Source organism: Embiotoca jacksoni, unplaced genomic scaffold, assembly GCF_022577435.1.
Source record: "Embiotoca jacksoni isolate LCO1_2020_lvr unplaced genomic scaffold, fEmbJac1.0.p SCAF_6, whole genome shotgun sequence".
Taxonomy (NCBI): Eukaryota; Metazoa; Chordata; class Actinopteri; family Embiotocidae; genus Embiotoca; species Embiotoca jacksoni.
The window spans coordinates 18,987,801-19,013,877 of NW_027185414.1; the positions used below are offsets into that span (position 1 = coordinate 18,987,801).

The 26,077-nt window shown below is 43.1% G+C and overlaps 4 protein-coding genes across 6 annotated transcripts; 3 read left to right on the top strand and 1 right to left on the bottom strand.

Annotated features, from left to right (window-relative positions):
• Window positions 1-15: 15 nt before the first annotated feature.
• Window positions 16-8,000, bottom strand: blzf1 (basic leucine zipper nuclear factor 1). 3 transcript variants are annotated; one of them, XM_069174537.1, is made up of 7 exons: window positions 7,911-8,000; window positions 5,133-5,200; window positions 3,365-3,813; window positions 2,838-3,037; window positions 2,492-2,620; window positions 1,329-1,560; window positions 16-1,218 (listed from the first exon to the last, which is right to left on the bottom strand). In XM_069174537.1, exons 2-7 carry the CDS (start codon window positions 5,149-5,151, stop codon window positions 1,033-1,035), a joined length of 1,215 nt encoding a protein of 404 aa, XP_069030638.1. In that variant the 5' UTR covers window positions 5,152-5,200; window positions 7,911-8,000; the 3' UTR covers window positions 16-1,032. The 3 variants fall into 3 exon arrangements, with proteins under 3 accessions (XP_069030638.1, XP_069030636.1, XP_069030637.1); XM_069174535.1 differs by lacking the exon at window positions 7,911-8,000 and adding an exon at window positions 6,454-6,535; XM_069174536.1 differs by lacking the exon at window positions 7,911-8,000 and adding an exon at window positions 5,460-5,599.
• On the top strand, window positions 5,841-13,872 carry ercc5 (excision repair cross-complementation group 5). Its single transcript, XM_069174533.1, has 15 exons — window positions 5,841-6,246; window positions 6,380-6,555; window positions 6,653-6,768; window positions 6,922-7,023; window positions 7,366-7,438; window positions 7,775-7,918; window positions 7,992-8,202; window positions 8,490-9,395; window positions 9,477-9,730; window positions 9,938-10,057; window positions 10,821-11,034; window positions 11,902-12,046; window positions 12,366-12,566; window positions 12,641-12,725; window positions 13,025-13,872. The coding sequence occupies exons 1-15, from the start codon at window positions 5,928-5,930 to the stop codon at window positions 13,541-13,543; spliced, it is 3,585 nt and encodes a 1,194-aa protein (XP_069030634.1). The 5' UTR covers window positions 5,841-5,927; the 3' UTR covers window positions 13,544-13,872.
• A 100-nt stretch (window positions 13,873-13,972) lies between these two features.
• mettl21e (methyltransferase like 21e) lies at window positions 13,973-17,473 on the top strand. Its single transcript, XM_069174541.1, has 5 exons — window positions 13,973-14,352; window positions 15,021-15,178; window positions 15,271-15,388; window positions 15,481-15,578; window positions 15,741-17,473. The coding sequence occupies exons 1-5, from the start codon at window positions 14,304-14,306 to the stop codon at window positions 16,065-16,067; spliced, it is 750 nt and encodes a 249-aa protein (XP_069030642.1). The 5' UTR covers window positions 13,973-14,303; the 3' UTR covers window positions 16,068-17,473.
• A 2,160-nt stretch (window positions 17,474-19,633) lies between these two features.
• Window positions 19,634-26,045, top strand: LOC138212819 (uncharacterized). Its single transcript, XM_069173401.1, has 8 exons — window positions 19,634-19,742; window positions 20,255-20,359; window positions 20,435-20,592; window positions 21,693-21,810; window positions 21,890-22,603; window positions 24,116-24,264; window positions 24,357-24,474; window positions 24,882-26,045. The coding sequence occupies exons 2-8, from the start codon at window positions 20,263-20,265 to the stop codon at window positions 25,265-25,267; spliced, it is 1,740 nt and encodes a 579-aa protein (XP_069029502.1). The 5' UTR covers window positions 19,634-19,742; window positions 20,255-20,262; the 3' UTR covers window positions 25,268-26,045.
• The last annotated feature ends 32 nt before the right edge of the window (window positions 26,046-26,077 follow it).

Genomic DNA, 26,077 nt, shown 5'->3' on the forward strand with positions numbered 1-26,077 from the left:
GACAAGAACACTACATTTTAGAAAGGTACAAACTACTTTGGTCTTTATTTCAAATCCACATGGAAAACAAAAGATCTTTGAATTTTTTTATGGTGTGCTTTCATGATAAAAGATAAAACTCAACATTACTGAAAAAAGCTAACTTTTCCATACAGATGAAATACCCCAAACTATTATACAGCTTGATTTCAGATTTTTTTTTTAATAAATCACAGAAATATATATGCAATATATTAATAGTCATTTCATAGGAGTGTTTTCTGAGGGGAAAAAAACAATTTTCTGGGTTATTTTTAAATAATGAACAAAACAAAAAAAAACACCCAAATGAAAGTGATGAAATGAAAACAAATCAAATATAATAACAGTTTTCTTTGAAAATTACTGCTGCACAATGAAATTCTATCATAGTACCGTCAGTCCATTTCCAGAATCATGAATGCACTTTATAATAATGCTGTTAGACGAGGCAATATACAAATTATATTACAAATATATATGTAGTCATACATTGTTTTCAAAATATGATAGCACCGTCACAGAGGGATTTGGGATCCTGCCGTGTCGGAGGCCTCCTGACAATACTTGTGTGCAGTCAGCTCAGTATCTGTTGGGTGTCTCCAGTCACACGCACACTTTGCCCGACAGCCTGTTGGCTCTGTTGGTTCCTCAGTGAATTATGAATGTACAAATATTTAAATAAAACTACAAACACACTAGTTCAAGTTTAAAGATGCCGACAACCTGACGGTGTCGGTTCACCATGTAACACTGACTCACATTGAACTCACATCCTTGTGAGAAATTACTTTTCATGGTTTAAACCAGGCTGCAGCTGCTCTGAAATGTTTTCCGTTTCTTTATCGCATCATGATTCCTGAACAAAGAACTCCCATTTTCTCATTTCAATTTTTTCAAGTTAAAGAGAGAAAAAGAAATCCGCAAGTTCATACATTTAAAACCATGATTTGAAATGGTAAAAATCCTGATGCTGCATTTATTCCCGATGGGGACATTTGGTCTCTTTGACATCTAGAGCACCAGGATGTCTCCACTGCAGCGCTCGCAGCAGTTAAAAGTAATGTTCTCATAGCGGGTGTAAGGGTGAAACCTGCCGATGCTATTCTTGCTGTTGAGAAAGTTTGAGGGGGTGGAGTCACCAAGAGGAGGCTCCGCTTTGTTTTCTGAACAGGAAATTGGATCTAAAATTTTCAGCACCTAAAAACAGAAAACATAGAACAGATTTGTGAATATCTGGATTATTAGAAAGTTATAACAAATCTAAATAAAAAAAACAAGTAGAAAGAGTTGTCATATGAAGTTGGTACCTTCTCAGCCATCTTCTCGGCCGGTGTGCTGCAGAGCTGCTCGGCTGTTGCACTGCTGCTCTTCACCACACTGCTGCTGCTGCTGCTGCTGTTGCCCAGCAGGTGGGAGTTGATGGCGTCTGCTAGCTTGTGATTGTTTGCTGCCAGCTCTCCTGTGCTGAGAGGTTGTGCGCTGGGGTAATAAGTCTGCTGTCTGCCCCACTGCAGAGACACCAGCAGCTGCTCCAGAGATCTGAGGACACAACAGACTCTGTTAAGTCATATGCAGAGAAGTTCTTGTCAGTGAGTCATGAGAAGAGAAAATATTTGTTCATGAATTGTTCAATGCCGGAGCGGAGCTGCTGCTGTGTAAGTCTTGAACCGATACACAGCTGAACAGTGTGTATTCGTCATGAGCACCAGCATTTAGAAGCAGAAGCGCCGTCACTTTTGGAAAACACACCAAAATCCACTTGTTCCCTCACAATGAAAGGACGTGAGACAGTCTGAGCTGCAGCAGCACCAGCGAGTCTCTGCACACTCACATTTTCAGTTTAAAAAAAAAAAAGCATGAAGCTTGAGGATGTTTATGTTCATGTGGATTTGATAGTGAAACCACATGCGGGATGAGGCCATGGATTATTTTGTACTAACTCCCGGCTCTGTGAGCAGCTGACTCGCTCAGTGAGAGACTGGACCTCTGCAAGTTTGATTACAACTGAACTAAGAAACCAACAGAGTGGTTCAGTTCAGTTTGTTCATTTAAACACCACAACCATCTCCTGTTCGCAATTTTGTGAAAGATGAATAATAACGAGCTGATAAATTACAGACTTTGCTGTAAGCATAAATATTTATCAAGCTCAAGTAGTGGTAAGAAACTTGATAGTAACCAGTTAAGAATAAATGAGCTTTTATATACATTTAAAGAGAACACGTTTTGTTTTAATTCAGTAGCCAGCGGACCTGTAAAGAAGGATGCATACCTACTTAAAATACAGCCAATAAATATAACCATCAGAGAGGTGGACTCTATTATTTATGAGTGTTAAGAAAGTCCTGCTGCTGAGATTTTTTTCCAGGCTTTAAGTGCCCTTTCTTTGCCTCAACTTCAGGACTTTTAAGCTGCGAGACATTCAGATAAACACTTCATTTGTGAACTCTTGAATCTCTGGCGATGTTACCTGTGGGTGAGCATCATGTCCCGGGAGAACACCTCTCTCTCTAACAGCAGGTCCTGAATTGCTCCTTGTGCCTCTCTGGTCTGTCTCTGCAGAGCTGCTCTGGCATTCGTCAGCTCCTCCGCCATGACTCTGATTAGACAGCAGTAATGCACGTGTTGATTCAGTATTACGAGGTTGTTATATCATATATATCTTATTGTTTATATTTCATTTGTCTTCCTCCAGCTGAGCTGAAATATCTTTCGACGGATGCTCCTTTTAAAACAGAAATGAGATGACAGCGTAAGTCAAAGTAAACATCTCCTCCCTCGTCATTTCCATCCATTTCTATTTGGGTGTGTCGTACCTGCTGGCCAGGAACTTGCTCCTCCAGACGTCGCACTGGATACTCATTCGCTCCAGCTGCTCTGCAGTGTGCGCCAGACTCCGGCCCAGAGCCTCGTTCTCCAGAATCAGCTGGTTTTTCTCCCGTGACATACGCTCAAAGTGGTACTGAAGGTCATCACCCACCGAGGCCACCAGCAGTTTCTTTAGCTCACGGTTCACCTGATGCACACAATGAATAAAAGTTTAAAAAAAAAATATATATATATTTTTTTAAAAAGTACTGTATCAATGAAAGAGTTTGGTTGTGTCACATTCCACCAATAAAAAAACTAAATCATGAGCTTGCGGATGAGACAATAGGCAGCAGCATCCCACTGAATCAAATACTTGGATTTATCTGGACAGAAAAATAACTCAAGAATTCCACATGGAAGGCTGAAATGAACTGATGAACAGGTCGCTGCGCTGTTACACTTATGAAAACGTACTGCACATGTGATACATGAAACCTAACATGTCTCATATTCAAATAGAGGGTGGCCTTACCTCTGTCTGCACCCGTAGCTGGTTGGAGAGGCCTTCCTTGTCTTGCAGCAGCCTGCGTTCAGAGTTGTGCAGCTTCTCCAGCTGTCCTCTCCAGTCCTCCACCAGAGGCAGCGGAGCAGAGCTCTGCCACTCGGCCTCCCCTCTCGCCTCAGTCGGCCCCGTGCGGCTGCTCCGGCTGATAGCAGCACGTGGGACGATGATCCTCACAGCTTCAACTTCTGTGCAGGCCTCTCGACTCACCTTGCCCAGGTGAAGCACCCCAAGAGGCTGGGGGGCGGCAGGGGGCGTGTGATGGGTAGATTTCTGGCTATGCTTTAGGCTAGCGATTTTCAGAAGGGGAATTTCAGACGTAGCCGGTGGCAGTGTGTCTGACTTGACCTCCAGGGACGCTGCCGGTTTTTCTGTTTCCATGCCATCGCCAGTTCCTCGGATAGGCACCCTGGCAGACGCTGGAAGATATAAAGGAAGCCACGATTACACTTTGACTTGAATGTATCCTGTGATCCAAGCAGAAATGGACTGGCCATAATGCGGGTGTGGTTCTGTCTATAACATACTGATGATCCAATGGGAAACAGGAATAAGTGTAGTGCTGCCAGAGTGAACCAGGATGACGCTCCGCCACCTTTTCTTTCCCCGAGAGTGGAAATAAAATGTTCGTACTTCTCTTAATGTGCTTCCATTTGCCCTGTTTAAATTACTGCATTACACTCAACACTTCCTGTATCCATTTCAAATTTAAATTCATCAGCAGACAGAAACATTTATTCATAAACATTTACAGGAATGTGTTGTGACTGAAATAGGACAAAAACACTTTAGATGAGTAATGCAGAACGACCTTTGAAGATAGCGTGATTATAGAGCTGACTTTGTTAAATTAAAGCGATGGCAATATAAACTATTGACTATAGTATGGCAACTGGGCAGTGTAGGAACAGTGATTACAAACGAAGCGACTACTTTACTGTCAAACAACGTCATCAAACACTTAAAGGTGTCAAGCAGATCCGAAGTACAGTCATCAAAGCGCCTCACTGGCAGCATGTAGGACGAGTACTGAGCCTCAATAATGTTTTTGGTGATCACCAAAATGTGTCCGTATCAAAATCTGGTCAGACTCATAATTGTCATCAGATTCACACAAAGACCCGCAAAAACAAGTCCAGTTGCCTTTGGTAACATTATGACCCGGATGACCACGAATCTTCACAGACATCGCTTTGATCAGACAGTTCAGTAAATCACAACATTTCTAAATGTACAAAAATCACAAAACAAAAGAAGTTGCCTGAAAATGCATTATATTCAGGCAACTTCTTTTGTTTGTGATAAGACAATGTTAAACATGGGGGAAAAAAAGTCTGGTTTCATGTGTTGAAAAGAGGTTCGTAGAATAAACATGATTACATAAGTAAATGTAAGGAGCGGACAAAACTACGGTTTTAATAAAAGACATATAAATAAAATAATCAAAGTAATACTGTATGAATGAGTGCCGATTTTAGTTCTTCGTGTTTAGCAGCAGCCACTAAATCTGAAATGCTTTATGTTTACCAACTTTAAACTTGGGTAAGAACCAGTAATCAGTTCCCAGCTTTTAAATTTGTAAAAGACAATGAAAACAAATGAATTATTGAGGGGGGCGTCTTAAATAAAAGGGGGTCTCGGACCACTTAGTGAGGGGAGACGTTTGGTAAAGGACTGCTCCTAAGTTTATTGCAGCTGTTTTAAAAAGAGTAACGGAGATGAATAAACAATTACATACCTCTCACGACGGCACTCATGGTGGAGGTGGGCGTCAGATAACAAGTGAAACCCGGGTGACTCTTCGTCCTGTGATGATCAACAGAGGGGAAAGTACTTTGTTGTTGTATCGTATATGATCCTGTGTTTACTATCTGGTTAACAGCTGATGATAAAGTCACATGATGATGACGGCCGCGAGAACGTGAGCTAACTTGCTAACGTTAGCAGCGATGACCGACAGGATCAGTGAACGAGCCGAGTTACAGTAACGTGAACCCTGTTCAACAAAACACACTCCTCGGGACATTTTAACATCAAAGATCGATTGAATTAGTAGGGAACATACCGGGTTAATTGTCGGTTAAGTCGCTGTGAGCGGCAGGATGTTTATTTCGTCACCGGACGCAGTTGGCGTCTCACGAGGGATGTTGGGTTAGTGTTGCCCCGAGCTGAGCCTCTCAGGCAAAAACTTCCTGTCGAGACACGCGCTTGTATTTCGTAAACTCACAAGCTGTAGGGAATTCACGGTCCATAGATCAAAATCGAGTGTCATTATGGTAAATGTAATCTTGAATATGTGTACACTTAATCGTAAAATACAGTTTTTGCAGAAGCCTTCCTGGAGTCAGCCTGACAGACGTCCCCAGGGGCATTAGACACCCGGGATACACGCTCTTCTAGTACAAACTAAACACTGATCTGCGATCTGCTTCTCTCTTATTACAATGACACTCTCACACCAGCAAATAAATATTGAACTGATTAGTGATCAGAAAACTGGTGCTGCCTGAAGCCGGTGGTGTAACAGACTAATATGACCCGACGTGAATCCCCCGGAACCTTGGTGCGCTGTCAATTATTTGCTTTACGGAAAAGAAATGCTGCAGCAACAAACGCTGTAAAGTGGCGCTCTGATGGTGCTTCTTTTTGTACTCCAGTGGTTCTGGAGTTAATGCTCAGGATAGTCAAGCACAATTACGTGAATGCTGTGTATTTCAGTTTTGGAATATTTCGGGTGAGTTTTGATCTATTTGTTTTTGTTATTATGGGAGTTCACGGACTGTGGAGGCTGCTGGAGAGTACAGGGAGACCCATCAACCCCGAGACACTGGAAGGAAAGATCCTTGCTGTCGGTATCCTAACTTGGAGGTGATCTGTTGATCTTTCTGTCATTGTTGCAGTATGGTCCTGTCACTTTTCCCTCAGGTGTGAAACGTACTGATTGCTGTTAAGCCAAAGTAATAACCTTAGCCAGACACCCCCCAGACATCAGTATATGGCTGAACCAGGCAGTGAAGGGGGTAAGGGACCGTGAAGGCAACAGTGTCCAGAACGCCCACCTCCTCACGCTCTTCAACCGCATCTGTAAGCTGCTCTTCTTCCGCATCAGGCCGGTGTTCGTGTTTGATGGGGATGCACCACTGCTGAAGAAGCAGACCCTGGTAAGTCCAGCGGTGGCTGAAGGATCAAATGTTTTATACTGACAGGTTTAGGAGTCTGCCTCTCCCAGTCATCTCGCGCTGCTTTCCTCCCCTGCAGACTCTGAGGAGGCAGAGGAAGGAGGAGTTGACCCGTGAGTCCAAACAGACCAATGAGAAACTTCTCAAGACATTCCTGAAGAGACAAGCTATCAAAGCGGCACTTGGAGATCGCAGGTAAGAGACAGAGGGGGGAGAGTATGTGGTGGAGGGATGACAAAGAAACACGAGTCCCCGCTGCTGTCCTCTGTCTCTGGAACCCCACAACATCCCAGCACTAGTTATAAAATGATATTTAAAATGATACTTGTCATTTCTTCCCTGCCACAGTAAGGATCCTCTACCGAGCCTGTCCAACGTGAGGAGAGATGAGGTGGACGACATGTACGTTCTGCCGGCCCTGCCAGCTGCAGAGGAGAAGGACAAGAGCAGGTGAGAGGCCTGGGAAAGGTTCCCAATCATGAGGGGTCATAGATAAAATAGCAAGTCAGCATAACACCAGAGAGCTTGCTCAACGGGGAGGAGGCTGAAACGCTCTTCATCTCTACACGTGTTGGACTGCAGAGTCAGGTGCTCTGTGAAAACAAATGCTTCTCTACTCAAACGGTGAAAGGTGTCTTTTGCAAACACAGAGCTCACAAATAACTAAATAATAATTTTCTTGAATCGGCGACTGGTTAATATTAAATGTGCATGAAGGAGCGCTTAGTAAAATGTATTTCACCTTTAATAATGGCACTATACTCATTTTAAAGTCTTTCCTTCTCTTTGCAGTTCAGAAGAAGAGGAAGAGAAAGAGGAAGAGGAAGAGCGGGAGGACATGGTGGACGGTTATCATATGTATCAGGTAAAATAACCTCATGCTCAGGAGCATCCAGTTATCCAGCATCACTCAGTCAGCATTATATATAATTTTAATGCCAATGGCAAAATGGAAGATATGATTTAGTATTTTTGGTTTTAATATCATTTTACAGTCACGCTGTTGGATTCTTGTGTCGGTCTGGCTGTGATGCAGTAATGCAATACAACTTTCTATGTTATCAGTGACTAAGTGTGCAACGATGAAGGCGTCCGTGGTCGTCATGTCTTCTTCACAAAAGATGTATCGCGCAGCCTTTCTTTGTACGAATTCTCTTTTCAAGAACTGCCATTTGAAGCCAGATTGCTCTTTGTGTCTCAGGGAGAAATGTATGAAGACCCCAACTCGGTGGACATCAACTCAGAGGAGTTTGCCAGCCTGCCTCCTGAAATGAAACACGAGATACTCAAAGACATGAAAGAGTTTTGCAAAAGACGTCGGACCATGTTCCACAAACCTCCAGAGGTACAGTTCACCCTCAGCCACGCTCCCCTCCGCCTCGTCCTCTCGGCACTGACGCCTCTTCACTCCCTCTCAGCACTCCGGAGACTTCTCGCAGTACCAGCTGGCCGGCCTGCTGCAGAGGAACCGACTCAACCAGCGTCTGCAGGGTGTGGAGAAGGAGATGAGCCAGCAAAGTGCCGGCAACGCTCCACCGCTCTGCCAGCAGGACGGAGATCAGCAGAGTCACAGCATCGAGTCGCACCGACTGGTTTCAGAAGACAATTCGCACTATATCCTTATTAAAGGTGAGACAGCCACGATGACATGTTAACGGTGTTTTCCAGGAAAAATGTCCATTTTCATTTTAAATTTCCAGATGTTGGATTTCTTCAAAAAAAATAAATCTCTGCAAGTACATTTGGTGCCATATTTAAATCTAGAGAAACCAATGGTTGACAGGAAATTACTCTTTAATTGTTATGGTATGTTTTAGACAAGGCCCACGTAGACTGTATCATCTGAGTTTAATTTAATAATTGCAGTCTCGCCATTGTTTTCATATAAAGAACACGTCTCCACATTACCTACATAGGCTCCAAAAAGAGTGAGACTGCCCCCGAGAGCCAACCTGCAGCGGCCCCCTGGTCCGGGAGCTCCCTGTCAGGCTGCAGAAGAAGGGCGGCGGACAAACCTGAGCCCCTGTGGCGTCCTGTGGGTGAGGGAGATGAGGAAGTGCGGGCTGCCTCTTCGAAAGAGTCCAAACCTTCTGCATCAAAACCATCTCGGGGAGAAACGGCACCGCCTTCACCCCGGACACTCAAAGCAATCCAGGCTGCAATGAACGACAGCTCAGATGAGGAGAAGGAGGATCAGGATAAGCAGGATGGTAGCGTGTCTCCAAGGACACTACTGGCAATCCAACAAGCTCTGACTGAGGAGGAAGACGGACCAGCTGAATGCACGGCCCTACGCAGGAGCTCACCCACTAAACTGCGGGCGAATGTTTATCATCCTGTGCCGCAGGTGGTCATCAGCAGCTCAGAGGACGAGACAGAACCTTCACATGAAGAAAGATCAGATTTCAAGAGGAACCCAACAAGTCAGAGTTTGCAAGTTAAAGACGGTTTGTTTGTTAGTAGTTCTGAAGAAGAAATGGAGGATGTGATTGGACAGAGAAATAAGGCACTTCACTCTGCTGGTCAGCAACAACCTCTTGAGACGGAGATAGAGTCCGGAGAGCAGACGAAGAAGGGACAGTTGATGGAAGACGGAGGAACAGGAAGTAGAAAACAAGAAGAGCTTGAGAGAAAAGAATCAGAGCGCAAACCACAGGCTGCTGCTGCTGCTGCTGCGTCCAGTCAAGGCACATTATCCATGAATCTCTCTCACCAGCTATGTGCAGAGACGCATCAGAGGATGAATCAGTTCACCGAAGTTCCAGAGGAGATGAATGGAGATGATGTGAAGTCCGAGAGCAGTGAGGAGAGCGAGTCAGAAGGTACGGTAATGTTCGCTGTAAGATCACACTGCGTTCATACACCGGTAGATGTTTAAAATGTGCTTCTATGTTTTTCCTCAGAAAGCTTCGTTGAGGTGTCAGATGAAGAATTTAAACGGGAGGATGCAGTTGTAATAATGAGAGCGAAAGGACCTTCAGATGAAGTTCATAAAGATGCGACGGAGAAGGAAGACGAATCGGAGGAAAGTTTGACGGAGGCTCCCAGTCATCCAGCTGCTGCTCTGAATTCTGAGGAAGAGGAGGACAAAAAGGAGGCGACAGAGACCGAATCCAGACCAACGCCAGCGGTCAATGAATGGGAGCACATCGACATGGTCCGTATTTCTGTCAGTACTCGAGGGATGAAACAGTTAGTAGATTTATTGATTTGTTGATGGAAAGAAATTGAATCGGCAACTGTTTTGATAGATAATCCATTTCAGTTTGAAAAAGTCATTTTCTTACAATGATTTCCAGACATGACCTTCTTCCTGCTTCTAAGGTGTGAAAATGTGCCGCTTGTCTTTTGTTTTGTGCTGCAGGATGAGCTGGAGGCTCTGGAGAGCTCTCTACAGGTGGAGCAGAGCAACCTGAGGGAGCAGAAACAGCAGCAGGAGAGGATGGCGAACACAGTCACCGGGCAGATGTACCTGGAGAGCCAGGTGAACAAAAGAAACGATAAGATCAACAACAACACGTACGGACACAGATAAAACACACAGGCGGTTCGACCTCACAGCCGCCCTTAAGAAAATAGTTGACATGAGCTTCTATCAGAAAAAAAAAAAGAATCAACATGCATTCACGCTGTCCCTGAACTGATGACACAGAGCAGGTGTAAGACTCTCTGGAGGATAAGTTTCCTCGTGGTACCTCTGCCAAACATTCCCAGAGTCATGACGTGCACTCTGCTTTACTTCACAGTCCTTCCTGTGTGTGTGTGTGTGTGTGTGTGTGTGTGTGTGTGTGTGTGTGTGTGTGTGTGTGTGTGTGTGTGTGTGTGTGTGTGTGTGTGTGTGCGTGTGTGTGTGCGTGCACGTGTCGGTCAGCTCACTCGCTCTTAAAAGTTCACAGGCTGTCAGCATTTTCTCCTTCATAAAATCACCACTAATGTAAAACCTCCAAAGAGGCTGATCTTTATTAATCCCGTCAGTGGTCTCGATAACGAGCTTCTAAGAGCGAAAGAATGTCTGATGACTGCAGAAACATGCACACGCAGCCTGCTGACATGAAACGGTTGCAACTGTAAGACTACAGTTTAAAACTTATCTAAAATCCTGGCAAATAGTGTCAGTGTCATCAAGAAATCAGGAGAAGCTAAGGGGGAAAAAAAAGAAAAAGCTATCACTTAAAACAACGTGACATACCCGGATATTGTGCATTGTTGTTGTTTTTTTTATGCGAGTAATAAGTGTTTGAAACCAGGAGCTGCTGCGGCTGTTCGGCGTGCCGTTCCTGGTGGCTCCGATGGAGGCCGAGGCTCAGTGTGCAGCGCTGGACCGCGCCGACCAGACCAACGGCACCATCACGGACGACTCCGATGTGTGGCTGTTCGGAGGGCGACATGTGTACAGGAACTTCTTCAGCCAGAACAAATATGTGGAACATTACCAGTACGGTGACCTGCAGAACCAACTGGGTCAGTGGCTGCTGTCAGCTGTGTGTGTTTGTGTTTGCAAGCATTTATTACAGTCACTTGATTTCCTCTTGACAAAAAGAGGCAATACTTGAAATAAAATGTTTCAGTCTTAAGCCACATTTGTGCTGCAGGAACTTTCCCCCAGAGACTAACCGCTTTTCCACTTCAGGGACCACAGTCTAAATTAAATCCGAGAGATTAAATTACACCCCAAAAATTCCCAGCTCGGGAGGTAGCATTTCAGGAAGTTTAGGAACGGGGGGGGGGGGGCTTGCAGTGCTGAACATTTCTGTTTAGTCGAGTACCTGCAGTATTTTATTACAACCACCTCTTCTAAAAATCTGTGTTTGTTTTTGGTTTATTTTGCTTGAACACGTTAACATAGAGTTCCAGAAGAAATAATAGATCAGAAAGACCAACGACGACGTCCGGCGTGTATTTTGAACGGCATGTGACGCATACCGTACTCATCCAGTAGTTGGTGGTAAAGCACCTTTAGTTGGTTTTCCAAACCGCCATATAATTTCACGAAGAACGTGTGTCAGTGGGCTAATTTGCCGAAACCACCTGAAAGTGTTCAGACTGCTGTGGAAACGCAGAATACAATGAGCTCAAGAAAACTTTGAGTTCTTTTGAAAGTCGTTGCTGTGACTACAAATTCTGGAAATGTGGCTTTAGTTTCACTTGAATCTCTTAAAGGTTCCATGAAATTAAAAGACTTTCATGGATTAAGTGGTCTCTCTTTTAGTGGTAAATACATAGTAGTAAAAGTTCATACCAGTTTGGTGCCCTTGTACATTTGAGGGATTTCAGTCTACTTCCAATCAAATGTATTATCTCTTTCTCTCCCCTGCTTCTTTCTGTCAGGTCTGGACCGGACGAAAATGATCAATCTGGCTTACCTGCTCGGCAGTGACTACACGGAGGGCGTCCCGGGGGTCGGATATGTGACCGGCATGGAGATCCTGAATGAGTTTCCAGGGCTGCAGTTGGAGCCGCTGACACAGTTCAGGTGTGTGGCTTCGTTTCGGGGTTTGGGTTCATCCGTCCCGGAGACTCAAACAGATTTTCAAAATCATTTTCAAAAGTGTTCATAAAGCTTGTTGGTTGTGTATTTTTATGGGTTAAACACTGCTGTGGCCAAAATCCCGGCTTAATGCAGTATTAATAAAGTATCATTTTAAAGATTACAGTAATTCCATGTCTTGAACATTTACAATAAATGTGTTTTCTTTTACATAAAATAACTACTTTTATCAAAATGTTGCACTTCTTACTGTTGTTTCTGTTGAAGGCTTATTATCTCCCTGGTTACTGTTTCCTCCATGTAGTCAGTGGTGGTCAGAGGCTCAGGGGGAAAAGCGTCTGGCTGCTGATCCTCGTGACTCGAAGGTGAAGAAAAAACTGAGAGACCTAAAACTTCAGCCTGGATTCCCCAACCCCGCCGTCGCCCAGGCTTACCTGCAGCCTGCCGTGGACCAGTCAGACAGCTCCTTCAGCTGGGGACACCCACAGCTCGACATGATCAAAGAATATCCTGTCTCTATGTGTACACGTGTGTTTGTGTGTTCACGAATGTGTGACGTTTTCTTAACCAGTCTTTTACATTCTGTCTGAGTCGCTTTGGCTGGAACAGCCGGAGGACAGAGGAGACTCTTCAGCCTGTGATCAAGCAGCTCAACTCAACGCAGGTAACTAACATACTGTTGTACGAATGCATTGCAAAGCAGCCGAACACTGGCAAGTACTTTTTTTTTTTTTAAAAGTACTACAACGATATCCACTTTTATAGACGACAGTTGTTTTGTTTGTTACAATCGTCTACATGGCTGCTGTCACATCTTTAGTCCGGTGTTCGGTAAGCACACGACCATCACTGTCTCATGATCTTAGTCATACTCTCTTAAATATCTCCTGTCTTGAGTAAATTGGTCAACGATGGAGGGAACGGAGCGCTGTTTCTATCTTCTCTGTCTCTGCTTTGGTTTAGACTCAGCTGCGGATCGACTCGTTCTTCCGCATGGAGCAACAAGAAAAGCAGGCGATCCGCAGCCAGCGTCTCCGCCGAGCCGTCACCTGCTTGAAGAGGAAGGAGAGGGAAGGAGGAGAGGAGGAAGAGGAGGACAGTGAGGAGGAAATGCTTTCCCCCTCCAAATCTAAGAAAGTGGGTGTGAAGAAAGGAGAGAAGGAAAAGGAGAGGTCCGTGGCAGGAGGAGGGTTTCTGGGTTTGGAGGGAACTGCTGAAGCTCCTCTCACATCTTTAATGGACGTCAGCAGCGCCAGCCAGGTGTCCGTCTCAGGAAAGTCTGTCCCTCAGTCTGCCGGGACTGTTCCTCAGAGGGACCCGTGGTCCAGCAGCAGCAGCTCTGGTGAGGACAACGATGGTGGTCAGAAAGTTGCTATGGTTACATCCCGATCTGTGTTCGAGGGCAGCCGACGAGGCCGTGGAAGGAAGAGCACAACAGGGAGAGGAAGCATGAGAGGAAGAGGCAGAGGGAAGAAGTTTTGACAGCTTAAAACATCGAATTGTAACATGAAGTGTGAAACATAACACTCCCAAATGTCTGTGATATTTGATATTTATGAGGTTAACTGATGAACTGACCTTTGTCTGTAATACAGAATATGAATTTGTAAACTATTATTGTCAGTGAAAATATTTGTCCCTGTTAAGATACGTAGATTTGAGAAGAACGGCATTATTTTTTTTGCATCAAATCTTTGAGACGCATATTTTCCAATTGATGTCACTTTTCATTTGTTGTGCTGATTTGTCAACAGTTGCACTAAGATGGTCTTTAGAAACCAAAAATCACTTAAAACCTGTTTCCAGCTGTATGTGAATCGCCTGTTATTGCACATATGAAAACATTCAGTTTTAGCTAGATAAATTGTGGGTACTTTTCATTCTGCCGGTCTTAAATTTAAAACCCATTACTCCTCCTCTTCCTTCTCCAATTTAGCAGCGTGGCAGGGTAGCTGCTGCTGTCAGTCACTGTTCCTGCTTTATGCCCAGAGAGAGCTGGACATACGGGGCGGAGCTGAGGCTCGTTGTGGGATTGTTGGACAAGAACTGGAGAAACACTTTATTTGTGTGTAACTTAAAACCATTGAACGTGACCGTTAACAGACTGCCTGAGATCAGGCGCCACAGTGACACAAATACAGAGGACTTCATTCTGGACCACAAACCATAGAGCCGCCGCTGGCTGACATATAGAAGATCTCCTATTTTGGGCTCTTGCCCTCCTGCTTGGACTCCTTCAGACATGGAGATGCAGCTGTCTAAGGCCATGGAGGACTCCAAGTCCAAACAAGGTGAGGATTTGGACTAACAGAAAACCTTTTCTTTATCATTTCAGTAACATTCATTAATTAGTTCTGACAGTAATAGGTAGTTTGCATGAATAAAAAGGTCAATTGCGTGAACGAGCTGAACATGACTAACGTCAGAGTAGTTGTTTACACACACACACAAAAGTTAAGATTTGAGCTCCTGAGCCCTCCCGACCCCACTCGGCCTCTGCACTGTCGCTCCGTGGGCTCCCTTGACCCTTTCTCTAAACCTACATAACTGAAGTTGTGGGTCGGATGCTCTGAGCAGCGGTGACACATGGCGGAGGTTACAAACAAACTCAGCGGGATCAGAGAAGCATTATGAACCTAAATGTGTTTAGTGTTAAATGAAATGAGGCCTTTTCACCATTTGCTGTATAAGTTCTGAAGATAAAACAAGACTGATTGGAGAAAGTAGTAGCTGCTGACACATCAAGTAGAAACGCCTCAATAATCTATTGTAGTATTCAAATACAGAAAAAAAGATCTGCTACGACATCTGTCTGACGTGAAAAAGTCCATTTGTCTCGTGTGTTATTCTAGGTTCAGCATTTTCCTCAGTCACGATGCCACAACACTTTGTAAACTTTGATTGTTAATGATCTCTATATAAACATAATTATCTGTCTCTCCTGTGGGCACCAACACAGGTGCTGCTGTGGATGCAGAGCTAGCCGACGCCATCATGGCTCGGTGTTTCCATCCATCTGTGATGGGCCCGGAGGCCTGGGAGGGATACACCTTTTCTGGTCTGGAGATCCGCATCAAAGAGTCCACAGACCTCTACGGAGCTGTGCTCTGGCCCTCGGTGCGTCCAAACATTGTCCTGCAGTTCACCTAAGACCTCTTACTTGTGAGCCGTGACACCAACACATACATTTTTTTTTTATCTCCAAACAGGCAATGGTGCTGTGTCATTTCTTGGATACCAACCGAGACAAATACAACCTGACAGACAAAAATGTTATTGAACTGGGAGCTGGAACTGGACTCGTCACCATCGTATCCAGCCTGTTAGGTACTGAAACTAACCAATCCAGAGATGAGCTCTGACTTAATCTGTTGCTGTTTGTTTCTCCTTCAGCCTTCAGTTACACTGTCTCTCTGCAGGTGCTAAGGTGACCTCCACTGACCTACCAGATTTGTTGGGGAACCTCCAGTACAACGTAATGCGCAACACCAAGGGCCAATGCAAGTACATCCCTCTGGTAGGTTTTACATTTTATACCCTAGAGTTGAAAAGAAATCAGATATGTAAAGTGCGCTATCATTCCCTCAACATTTTGAGTGCAGCTAACACCAATAGTTTCCAACTTCTGGATATAATACATTGATTTAATAGTGTATAAACCCTACTTCATCTTTTCCAGGTCACGGAGCTCGTCTGGGGAGAGCACGTGGAGCAGCGTTTCCCCCGTGCCACACACTGCTTCGACTACATCCTGGCAGCTGACGTGGTGTACGCCCACCCTTACCTGCAAGAGCTGATGGACACCTTTGACTACCTGTGCCAGGAAAACACTCAGATCCTTTGGGCAATGCGTTTCCGCCTGGACCCAGAAAACAGCTTTGTGGATCGCTTCCGACAGCGTTTCCACGTGGAGGAGCTGTATGACCTCCCGAGTCTGAGTATCAAACTGTACCGAGCCTGGAGGAAGGATAACAGGACCAAGGACCACAGGGAGGCTGCTGCCTGAACTGCTAAACACACAGAACAGTATATTTATTGCATGTTGAAGTAGGTCAGATTTTTAAATTAGGTCAAGACCACTTGAGGGTCGCGTTGAGATTTCCTTTCTATCTGGATGCCCTCCATCAGCTACATGCTCTCACACTCGAGGTCTCGGCTCAGTCTGCTGTCACTGGTCCAGCGAGTTTACAATGCAAACATACTGTTCTGGATATTTCCAGTGGATTCCTGATGAGATAGTCGATTCTAATTAGGAAGTCTGTTGCTGTGTGACTTTACTTGTACGATATGATCAGGTTTTATCGCTGTTAGAGGAACCTGTTTGGATAAGATCTAGAGAGGTATGAATGGATCGCCTGTTAAGTTACAGTCAGCGATAGTTCACTGAAGATGAATTCCTCTGGGGACCACGAGCACAGACACAGCGTTTCATTTTAACAATGTCTCATACATCTAATTATTGTTTTCTGATATATTTTTTTCTGCTGTAATTGATATTTGTAAAATAACAATGGAATTGTGTGAAAGAAATTGCTCATAGTGATGAAACTTTACTGCTTTCATAACTTTTACAATGCAAAGAGCGAGGAGTCAAACGCACGACAACAAGACGGGACGTTGAACAAAAGTAAAGGTTCAGAGAGAAAAGACGAGAACCGTTGGGAAGATCAACATTTTTCTCTGACGTAGGTTATTATCTAAGTTATGAAGACAAACTCTACATGACTGGAAAAAAACAATCTATTAGCTTAACATCCAACAAAAGATGAATGTCCATGGCCTCGGCCATTTAGGTAAACGTCCGCCAATATGTCGCAACGCGTGAACTCGAGGCTTTAAGAAAATTTCGAGTTGCCTTCATGAATACCACGAGGGGGCCGTTCATATGGACTCTTCTCGTGTACACGGTAAATACGACACGATCTGAACGCAGCATGAGAGCAAGTGAGGTGGGCGTGGCAGCAGGAGACAATAGGAGTGTATAATTGTGTGAGTGGCTGCAGGTGGGGCTGATTGGAGAACTGGGGCCAGCACAGGAAGGCTGAAAAGTCCAAAACCATGACAATAGCATCATTTTCAGCCCAAAAGCTCCAAAAATCCACCGTAGACTGTCTTCTCAGCACTTAACAGCAGTCAAACACAGTTAGCGGTTTAACATAGTGGAGAATTCAGAAGATGAATAGCCAGATATTAAATGTCATACTCAGGAGTTTGTGGAGACCAAAACAGAGCTAAAAGAGACAAACATGACTCCATGTGATTGATAATGCTGCGCAGTAACTGTTGGATGAGTAAATAGGCAACTGTTTATTTAAAGGGTTGCAACATCAACTTAAAAAGTGATGTGTTGTGTTTCCGCTGCTTCACACAGAACGCCTGCATGACTCCTATATTTTTGTTGTTTAATGAACCAGGAACGCTTTGACTTGACTCACCAACATCAAAGTACAACTCACATGGTTTTTAAATACATTTTTTTATCAAACTAAATTTTCCTTTTAGGCTCCAGCCCCACTCATCAGGATGAAGCAGATACGGATAATCACATTTAACAGCTGGGACAGTAACATAACAATACAAAATTACAGCAATGCAATTGCTAAACATCGAAAATATACATATATGTTTAGACTGTATTAGGACAATGTTCATTACCTTTAATTGATATAACATACATGAAAAACCTAAAAATGATAGAAATATGAGGCCTTTTCATAATATTACATAGGATACAGCACAACAGGAAATTAGTGGTTATTTTCATAGTTCACCTCCGAATAAACGCAATAATAATCAGACACTGCACTTTTAAAACGTCATTATTTACATACAATTAGAAAAGGCAAACTAATTCAATAAATAATGTGATCTTCTTTGCAACATACAGAAAACTTGAAATGTTGACAGCAGTTTGGTGGTTGCTGTTATTGTTTTTTTTCTTGCATGTTATTTTGTAAATATAAGACTTCCTTTGGGTAATGTTTGACCAGCAAACCACTTTAAGGAGGTCAAACTAAAGATCCATATTGGGCAGTAAGTGCTGCTTCAGTAACATGAACACCAACGTCACGCACACATTTTTCAAGTTTTGGAAACTCACCAGTTAGCATGATTACCTTGCTATTAATGACACCTGTTAAACCTGATATCTTATTCATGATTCCAAATCCTTCAACATTTTCTGGCTCATTTTCTGACCCATCATTCCTTGACTTTTTGCCCACGTAATGGATATGTGTTGTTTTGCTGAGGAGCCGGAGGAGTGGTGAAGAGTTAGATTGAAGAGGAAGGAAGGAGGATATCTACGGTTGTGGCTGTGAATGTCAATAACATTGTCAAGATAAACAAACACTCAACAGCTGAAAAGTGTGTGTGGCGGCCTCATAACAATATCAGCTAACTTTAGCACTCTTTCAACAACCTCTCGATGACAAATAACATTCCACCAAGAGACACCGCTGAGATACTGCCTGTCATCGAGCTTAAAAACTCCCATCTTTTATCCAAATAAGGCTGCTTCACATCAGTAGCGCAGCTAGGCAATGACCTAACCACCCTCCATTAACATGTCAACGCCCCTCAAGGTCCTGGATGGATTTCAGGTTTTGTGATGGGTATTGATTTCATTTGATAACACCTGAAAGTGGGAGGTGAAACGTCATGGTCAGGAGCTTTTAAAATGTAACTGAGGGTTGTCTAATTGAGGTTTTGGTTACCGAAGGCCCCTTCTTTCTCCGGGGGCTTGATACCAGAAGGCTGCATGCCGGTCTGATCTTCTTACCTCCCGTCTCCGGGTAATTGAGATTATTGCAAGATAAGCAAGCAGGGAAGCCTCGCGTGGACGTGTTCCAGACAACCTACGTCATTTTTACATTTTTATTACGTTTCTTCTCATCTCCATTTTTCTTTATTATTGGATAAAATTATTGTTGATGTCCACAGGAGAAGGAACACTTGCTGACAAATAAATTCTTGCATACTTTTAAAAACAAGATGATAGTGTTTTATAAATTGTTATTTAAATTTGTGTTTACTTGTTAGGACTTCTAAATAGGGGGCTGAACGCAAAGTGCAACCAAACTCATCCAATGTGGCTTGTAGGTTTAAAATGTTTTGGTCACAACACATATTCAGTGGCTCTCTGCCAAGATGCCATCCAGCCAAACACAAATCATCTATTGGCCTACTTTTCCGTAGGGCTTATCCCCCCCCCTCTGTGTCCCTCTTACTATTTGTAGACACCCAAATAAAACTGGTGCAGTTGCAGCATAACTTGCAGTACCTGGACACAGATATGTTAAAATCATATGAAAGTTAGTGGATCATTTCAGGAGAGTTCAGTAGAGGACAAAAGCTCTTACAGGTTGAGCATTCCTTCATGTTGTGTCCAGTGTGAGATAACAGACTGTGGAGGTCTTTACAAAGCACCAGCAGAGAAGTCTGGAAGCAACACTGGAGGCACGGATCCATGGCTGGTGATCCTGTGTGTGTCTGTGCATCTACGTGTACTCTGCTCTTGAATCTTTCGTGGGCGCGGCGCTCTAAAAATACCCTCATGCCCTTGTGATGATGATGGGTGGGTCCTGCAGGATGCTGAGTCTCTATAACCTCGCAGTCAGAGGTCTCCAGATGCAGTAGGATTGCTCCCGAGGTTTTTCACTGGAGCGTACAGCAGCAGCAGGTAGGTCGAAGGTCACAGGTCCATAGCTGAACTTGATGTTTTCACTGTATTTGCAGTAGTTATGGGGGAAGTACTTGACGATTGAACTTTTAAAAGTCAAATTGAATTGTATGTCGGGGTTTGGAAACATGTCTTGTGTTCTCTGACTAAAATCATCTTGAAAAAAATTCTTTAAAATTAGTTTTTACTTGTTTATTGTGCGACATTTATGGGTAATATTTATGCAAAAATAGTCAGAATTAAAACAAAAGAAATGATCATGTAACATAGCAACACTCTGGATAAAGAAATGAAATCACCGTAGCAAATAAGTAACAAAATATTAAAGTATATGAATTGAACATGTTATACAGCTGCATGTAATGATGTACAACCCTCTTCTCTGTTCCCTTAGTCTCGTTTTTATAATCACTTTGGAATCAAAAACACAGAAGACAAAGTTTGACCTCTACTTGATTTTATTTTTCTATCTATATCCTACTGATAACATCTGTCTGTCCGACATTTCAAAGCATTTTATATGGATACTTTGTCCACATGCTGTGTGGAGGAAACGGATTATATGAGAAGTGAAGAGGAGGAAGATGAAGAGGAGGAAGATGAAGAGGAGGAAAAAGGTAAGATGAACGATGTGGGTTACATGTTTGCTGCAGACCACACTCATCTGAGCGTCTGATGTTTATATTTTTCAGATACACAATCGGAGGAATCAGCTGTGGGGAAACAACAAAAGCCGGCCTGGGCTCCATCTTTCTTCCACAGAGTCTTTAAAGAGGTGTACAACTACGTCGGCCAGGAGATCGTCATCACAGAGGGTCTTGACTCGTATGCGGGCATGATATGGCCAGCGGTGAGGAACCCTGTTTCTAAGATTTGAACTGGTATTTGTCATGATATTGCACACAGGACCTGCCCGCACCATGGCAATGTGTTCCAGCGCTCTGTGCTTTGGAGGATGCCTCCGTTTATGCAGGCAAACACAGATCAAGCAGCAACAGTGATTTCAATCACAAGAACTCAAAGCTTTAACAAAAGATTCACAGAGTTCCCAGCGTGGCAACACGTATCACCTGGTACTGTTATGATATTTTGACAAACTATCCACATTGAAGATCCAGTTAACTACCTTTTCTTGTCGGGGCTCTCAACCACATTACATGGTCTTCATCACCCCATTAGATGTCATCGGCATATGAGCTCAATAGTAGTTATAATTCTATCAAACCACTCAAGACTTTAGTTGATTTTTGTTTAATTTACGAGCCTTCACTGGTGAAAAGTTGTGTTTAGACGTTCATTTCACCATGAAAATGGTTGAAATAACAGACTGTTATTCCTGTTTTAGAGTGAGTTCATTAAGGCTCAAAGTGGTCAACATAAAAAATAAACAAGACATTATGAAATTAATAATATTTCCATTAACAGACACGGATATATAATATAATCATGAAATTGTGAAATAAACAAAGCAGTCAATTTCCTGACTCCTCTGTATGAGGGGAGAGCCAATGATATCCTCGACTGTGCCCTTGATTTATATCATACTTAAGTGTCATTAAGAAGTAAAATGGTGTTGATAAATAAAAACAGACTTTATAAAAATACTTTTTTTTTTTTTTAAATGCCTTTAATGAAAAGAAAAAGGCTCGGAAGCTAAAGTCTGTCATTGTGAGAATATGCAGGATCAAATAACATTTCAAGATGATGCCGAGTTCACAATTTGATTATTATACTACATTATATATATATATCTGTCAGCAATTAGTCCTTTTGTAAATCTTGCAATGTTTTCTTTGGGCTCTCACAGATTTTCCTTTGAAGAAGTGTAAAGATGAAGTCATGAGCCTGCCTGCATAATACATCACAAAACGTATTGACACCATAAAGATATCAACTGTCACAGAGTTGGACATCAATACTGACTGTAAGAATCATCTTTGTGGCTCTCAGGCTTTGGCCCTCTGTCACCACCTCGACACTCATCGTGAACAGCTGACACTTGTGGACAAAGCAGTCCTGGAGATCGGAGCAGGAACCGGCCTGGTGTCTGTTGTGGCAGCGCTCCTCGGTAAGTCAGTAGAGACGAACACGTTCTCACGCACAAACCCGCGAGGTTATTACCTGTGTTGTGTTCTCTCTGTCCTCAGGTGCTTGGGTCACAGCCACAGACCTCCCAGAGGTCCTGAGCAACCTGACAGTCAACCTGTGCAGGAACACCAAGGGTCGCTGCAGACACACGCCCCAGGTGGCAGCTCTGTCCTGGGGCTACGACCTGCAGCGCACCTACCCTTCATCCGTCCACCGGTACGACTACGTGCTGGCAGCCGACGTGGTCTACCATCACGACTTCCTGGACGAGCTCCTGGCTACCATGAAGCATTTCTGCAGACCAGGAACGGCCCTGATCTGGGCCAACAAGGTCAGGTTTGAGACCGATCTGACTTTCACCGAGAACTTCAAGAACGCCTTTCACACAAGTTTACTGGCTGAAGATGGAGAGATGAAGATCTTCATGGCAACGAGCAGAGAGGGAGAGGAGGAGGAAGATCAGCTGATGAAGGAGGATGAAGGAGAGACAGAGGAGGAGGAGGAGGAGGAGAGCAAAGAAAAGCATGTGGAACAAAAACTCAACGAGCCTGAACTTGACTCTATCAGTCAGGTGCAAAGCGAAGGAAAAGAAAATGAGAATGTAACACAGGAATCTGACATGTCAGCTGTTAAAAGAGGAAAGGAGAAGGAAGAAAAAAACGAGCATGAGAGTGATGAAGAGCAAGCGATGGGGAAGATGGAGATCCTCAAGGAGGATGAGAGAGCGAGGGATGAACCAGAGGACACAGATTCAAGAGAAGAGGACATTACAGGTGAATCATCTGTCAGAGAAACTGCACATTTGTGTATATAGATTAAAAGCACCTGCATATTTTAAGCTTAAACATCAAAGTCCAATTGCCTTTCAACAAAACGGTCAATTCACTCAAATCCCCAAAATAAAAGCTACATTTTCTTTATTTGTGTCAAACCACAAAGGCATGAAGAGATTATGATCTCCTGTCACCTCGATATCATACGAACTATTTCCTGCTCAGTACAAAGTAGCTCCAGAGAAAAAGTGTTTACAGAAACAGAGAAACTGATTCAGGAAAGTCTATAAAGTCCATTATTTTTATTTTTATTTTTCATGGCTCTTTTTGTTGGCGTTGATCCTCCACAATGATCCAGTCTGAAATATACCAACCACAGATTGTATGTCCTAAAAAAAAATATGTGATAAATTATCAAGACACATTCATGCTCCCCAGAAGATAACTCTGGAGAAGTATCAACAACTGTAGCATGAATTCTAATTAAATCCGGGATAAGGAAGATTTCTACTTAAGATATTACTTTTGCGACAACAAACAAACAGAAAACGTAGCATCAGCAGATCAAATTTTAAAACGTTTCCAACGCTTTGGTTTATGACTGCAAATCTAAAGAGAATTCCCATCAACTTCAGCTAAAGTCTGTTTACAGCTGGTCAACAAATCCTAGACTATGTTAGCATGCTAACTTTAGCATTTAGCTCAAAGCAAAACTGTGAATAAACCCCACAGAGTTGCCAGCATGACCTTTTCGACTCACAGTCTTGTTTGAAATGTAACTTTTTTTTGCATTGTGACCAACATAAAGAAATTTCACCTTCTCAGTGTTTGCGTGGCAGCAAAAATTTCAGATATCTCAAAACCTGCCTAAACACCAAAACTGTATCTGCATGGCTTAGCCGCCAACAACATGAAAGCTAACCTTTTTGATATTCGGTGTTTTTCTCTGCTTATGATTACACTTATTTAATGCAGCAATCATGAATAAAAGGTATCAGAAGTTAGGGCAGGATTTGTTTTTCTTCGGTTTTCATTTCTGTTCGCCTCAGCTTTAATTTGTTGGCAGACTCTTTAAGTGAAACAGCAGCTTCAATGATGCGGCCAGCTGGCAATATTATAGTCGATTGAATTAGATTTGAGATGTGCGACGGGAGACACATAAAGAAAGGCCAAAAAGGTGTGAGGCCAAAAAGTGGTGACGCCAAAACTGTAACCAAGTTTCCCTTTTGAAAGAGAGCTGATTGCGTCCGTCGGTATAGATCGAGTGTCTGAGCTTAAAAGCAATCGAGGCAGCGACTCCTTTTTTTTTTTTCCACTTAACTCTTATTTGGTCCACATACAAAATGATGTCATGTTTTATACCCCTCAAAGTCCTGACTTAATCTTTTTATTGCACCACATCAAATGACTGACCCATCGACTTCAGGTTGTCCTTCATGCTGAGTGAACTGCATCATTTTGGTCTTTACTGTGTGGGACCACGTTAAAACCCGTTTCTGTTTCTTTCCACAGGAGACTCCATGAACCAGACAGCTGTGCAGGAGAAATTCTGGGTTTCTAAACTCTTTAACTGCTTTGATAAAGACATCTACCATTATGCAGGGCACGATATTCTCATTCGTGAATCCATCGACTCTTACGGAGCCGTGATGTGGCCGGCCGTGAGTATTTCTGAGAACAAAATGCTACAAGGCTTTATATCTTTCCATCTCACCTCAGTTATTCATTCTTTTGTCCCTTCTCTGTCCTGGAGGCGCTGGCTTTGTGCTCTTTTCTGGACAACAACAGGCACGTGGTGAACCTGCAGGGGAAGGAGGTGCTGGAGCTGGGAGCAGGAACAGGAGTGGTGACCGTCGTTGCCAGTCTGCTGGGTGAGCATCATCATGACGTGACACAACCTTAACGGTCAAAACAGAGTAAACCATTATCACAGGGCTTGTGCAAACACACACACACACACACAGTGGAAAGATTTTAGATTGAAACATATGTACCGTATCTAAAATAATTAACAGTTTGCATATTTTTCAAAGAATAATAACGACACATTGATAATTTATTTATTCTGACAATACATTTTTGTGGTCAAGACCGGGTCATTTTGTAAAGATAAATATGCAAAATGGACCACAATAGGCGAAGCACTCTACTCCATTACGATAAACATAAAAAGGATTATTAGATTCATAACCTTCGGTGCTGCTGTTGAGCAGACACTGTAATGAGCTCTTACCGTCTGACTGTGGTGTTGATGTCGACAGTATTTCTGCATCCTCAGGAGCTTCAGTCACAGCTACAGACTTACCGGAGGTGCTGACTAACCTCCAGGTCAACGTGACGAGGAACACCGAGGGTCGCTGCAGACACACGCCCCAGGTGGCAGCTCTGTCCTGGGGCTACGACCTGCAGCGCACCTACCCTTCATCCGTCCACCGGTACGACTACGTGCTGGCAGCCGACGTGGTCTACCATCACGACTTCCTGGACGAGCTCCTGGCTACCATGAAGCATTTCTGCAGACCAGGAACGGCCCTGATCTGGGCCAACAAGGTCAGGTTTGAGACCGATCTGACTTTCACCGAGAACTTCAAGAACGCCTTTCACACAAGTTTACTGGCTGAAGATGGAGAGATGAAGATCCTCATGGCAACGAGCAGAGAGTGAGAGATGGATGGATTGCTGTACGAGCCCACGGGATTATGGGCGCCCTACGTAAGAGCCTCTGAAGTGATTGTTTTGTGGTAGGAAGTCAAAGGGCTCAATCAAAACGAGGCGGCAGTGTGTGACAGTAGGCCAAAGCCAAAATTAGTATAGCAGTTTAAATCTGACAGTAGAGTCGCTCTGCTTTATGTTTCCTGCATCATGGATGGTTTCTGCATTTTGTAGACGACAGTATTCTGTAAAACATCAGAGGAGTTTCAGTTTGGATCAGTTTGGAAAAACACATGAATTTCACATATATGTGGCAAACATTTGCCTTACATGTGATCACGTGCACCATGTGGAAAACATGGGAAAGTCTACTTTTGTGTAAGCGATGGTATTCAGAGCTATATGAATGATATCATTGTAGAACTGAAATCATCAGTGAATCATTTGATTGACAGGAAATTAATCAACTATTTTCATCATGGATTGTTTCTGTCAAACACAAAGCCAAAAATTTGGTGGATTTAGCTTCTCAAATGAGAAGATTTAATTGCTTTTCTTTGTGTATATATATATATATATATATATATATATATATATATATATATATATAAATATATATATATATATAAATATATATATATATATATAAATATATACATATATAAATATATACATATATAAAAGTGAACAAAACACTGTTGGTGGGATAAAACAAGATGTATGATGTGAGTCTATATCAGCTTAGAAATGTCTTTTTTTGGTATGTGAATTATATATATATTTTTTTTTACATTTTATTGTCCAACATCTCATTTGCCGTAC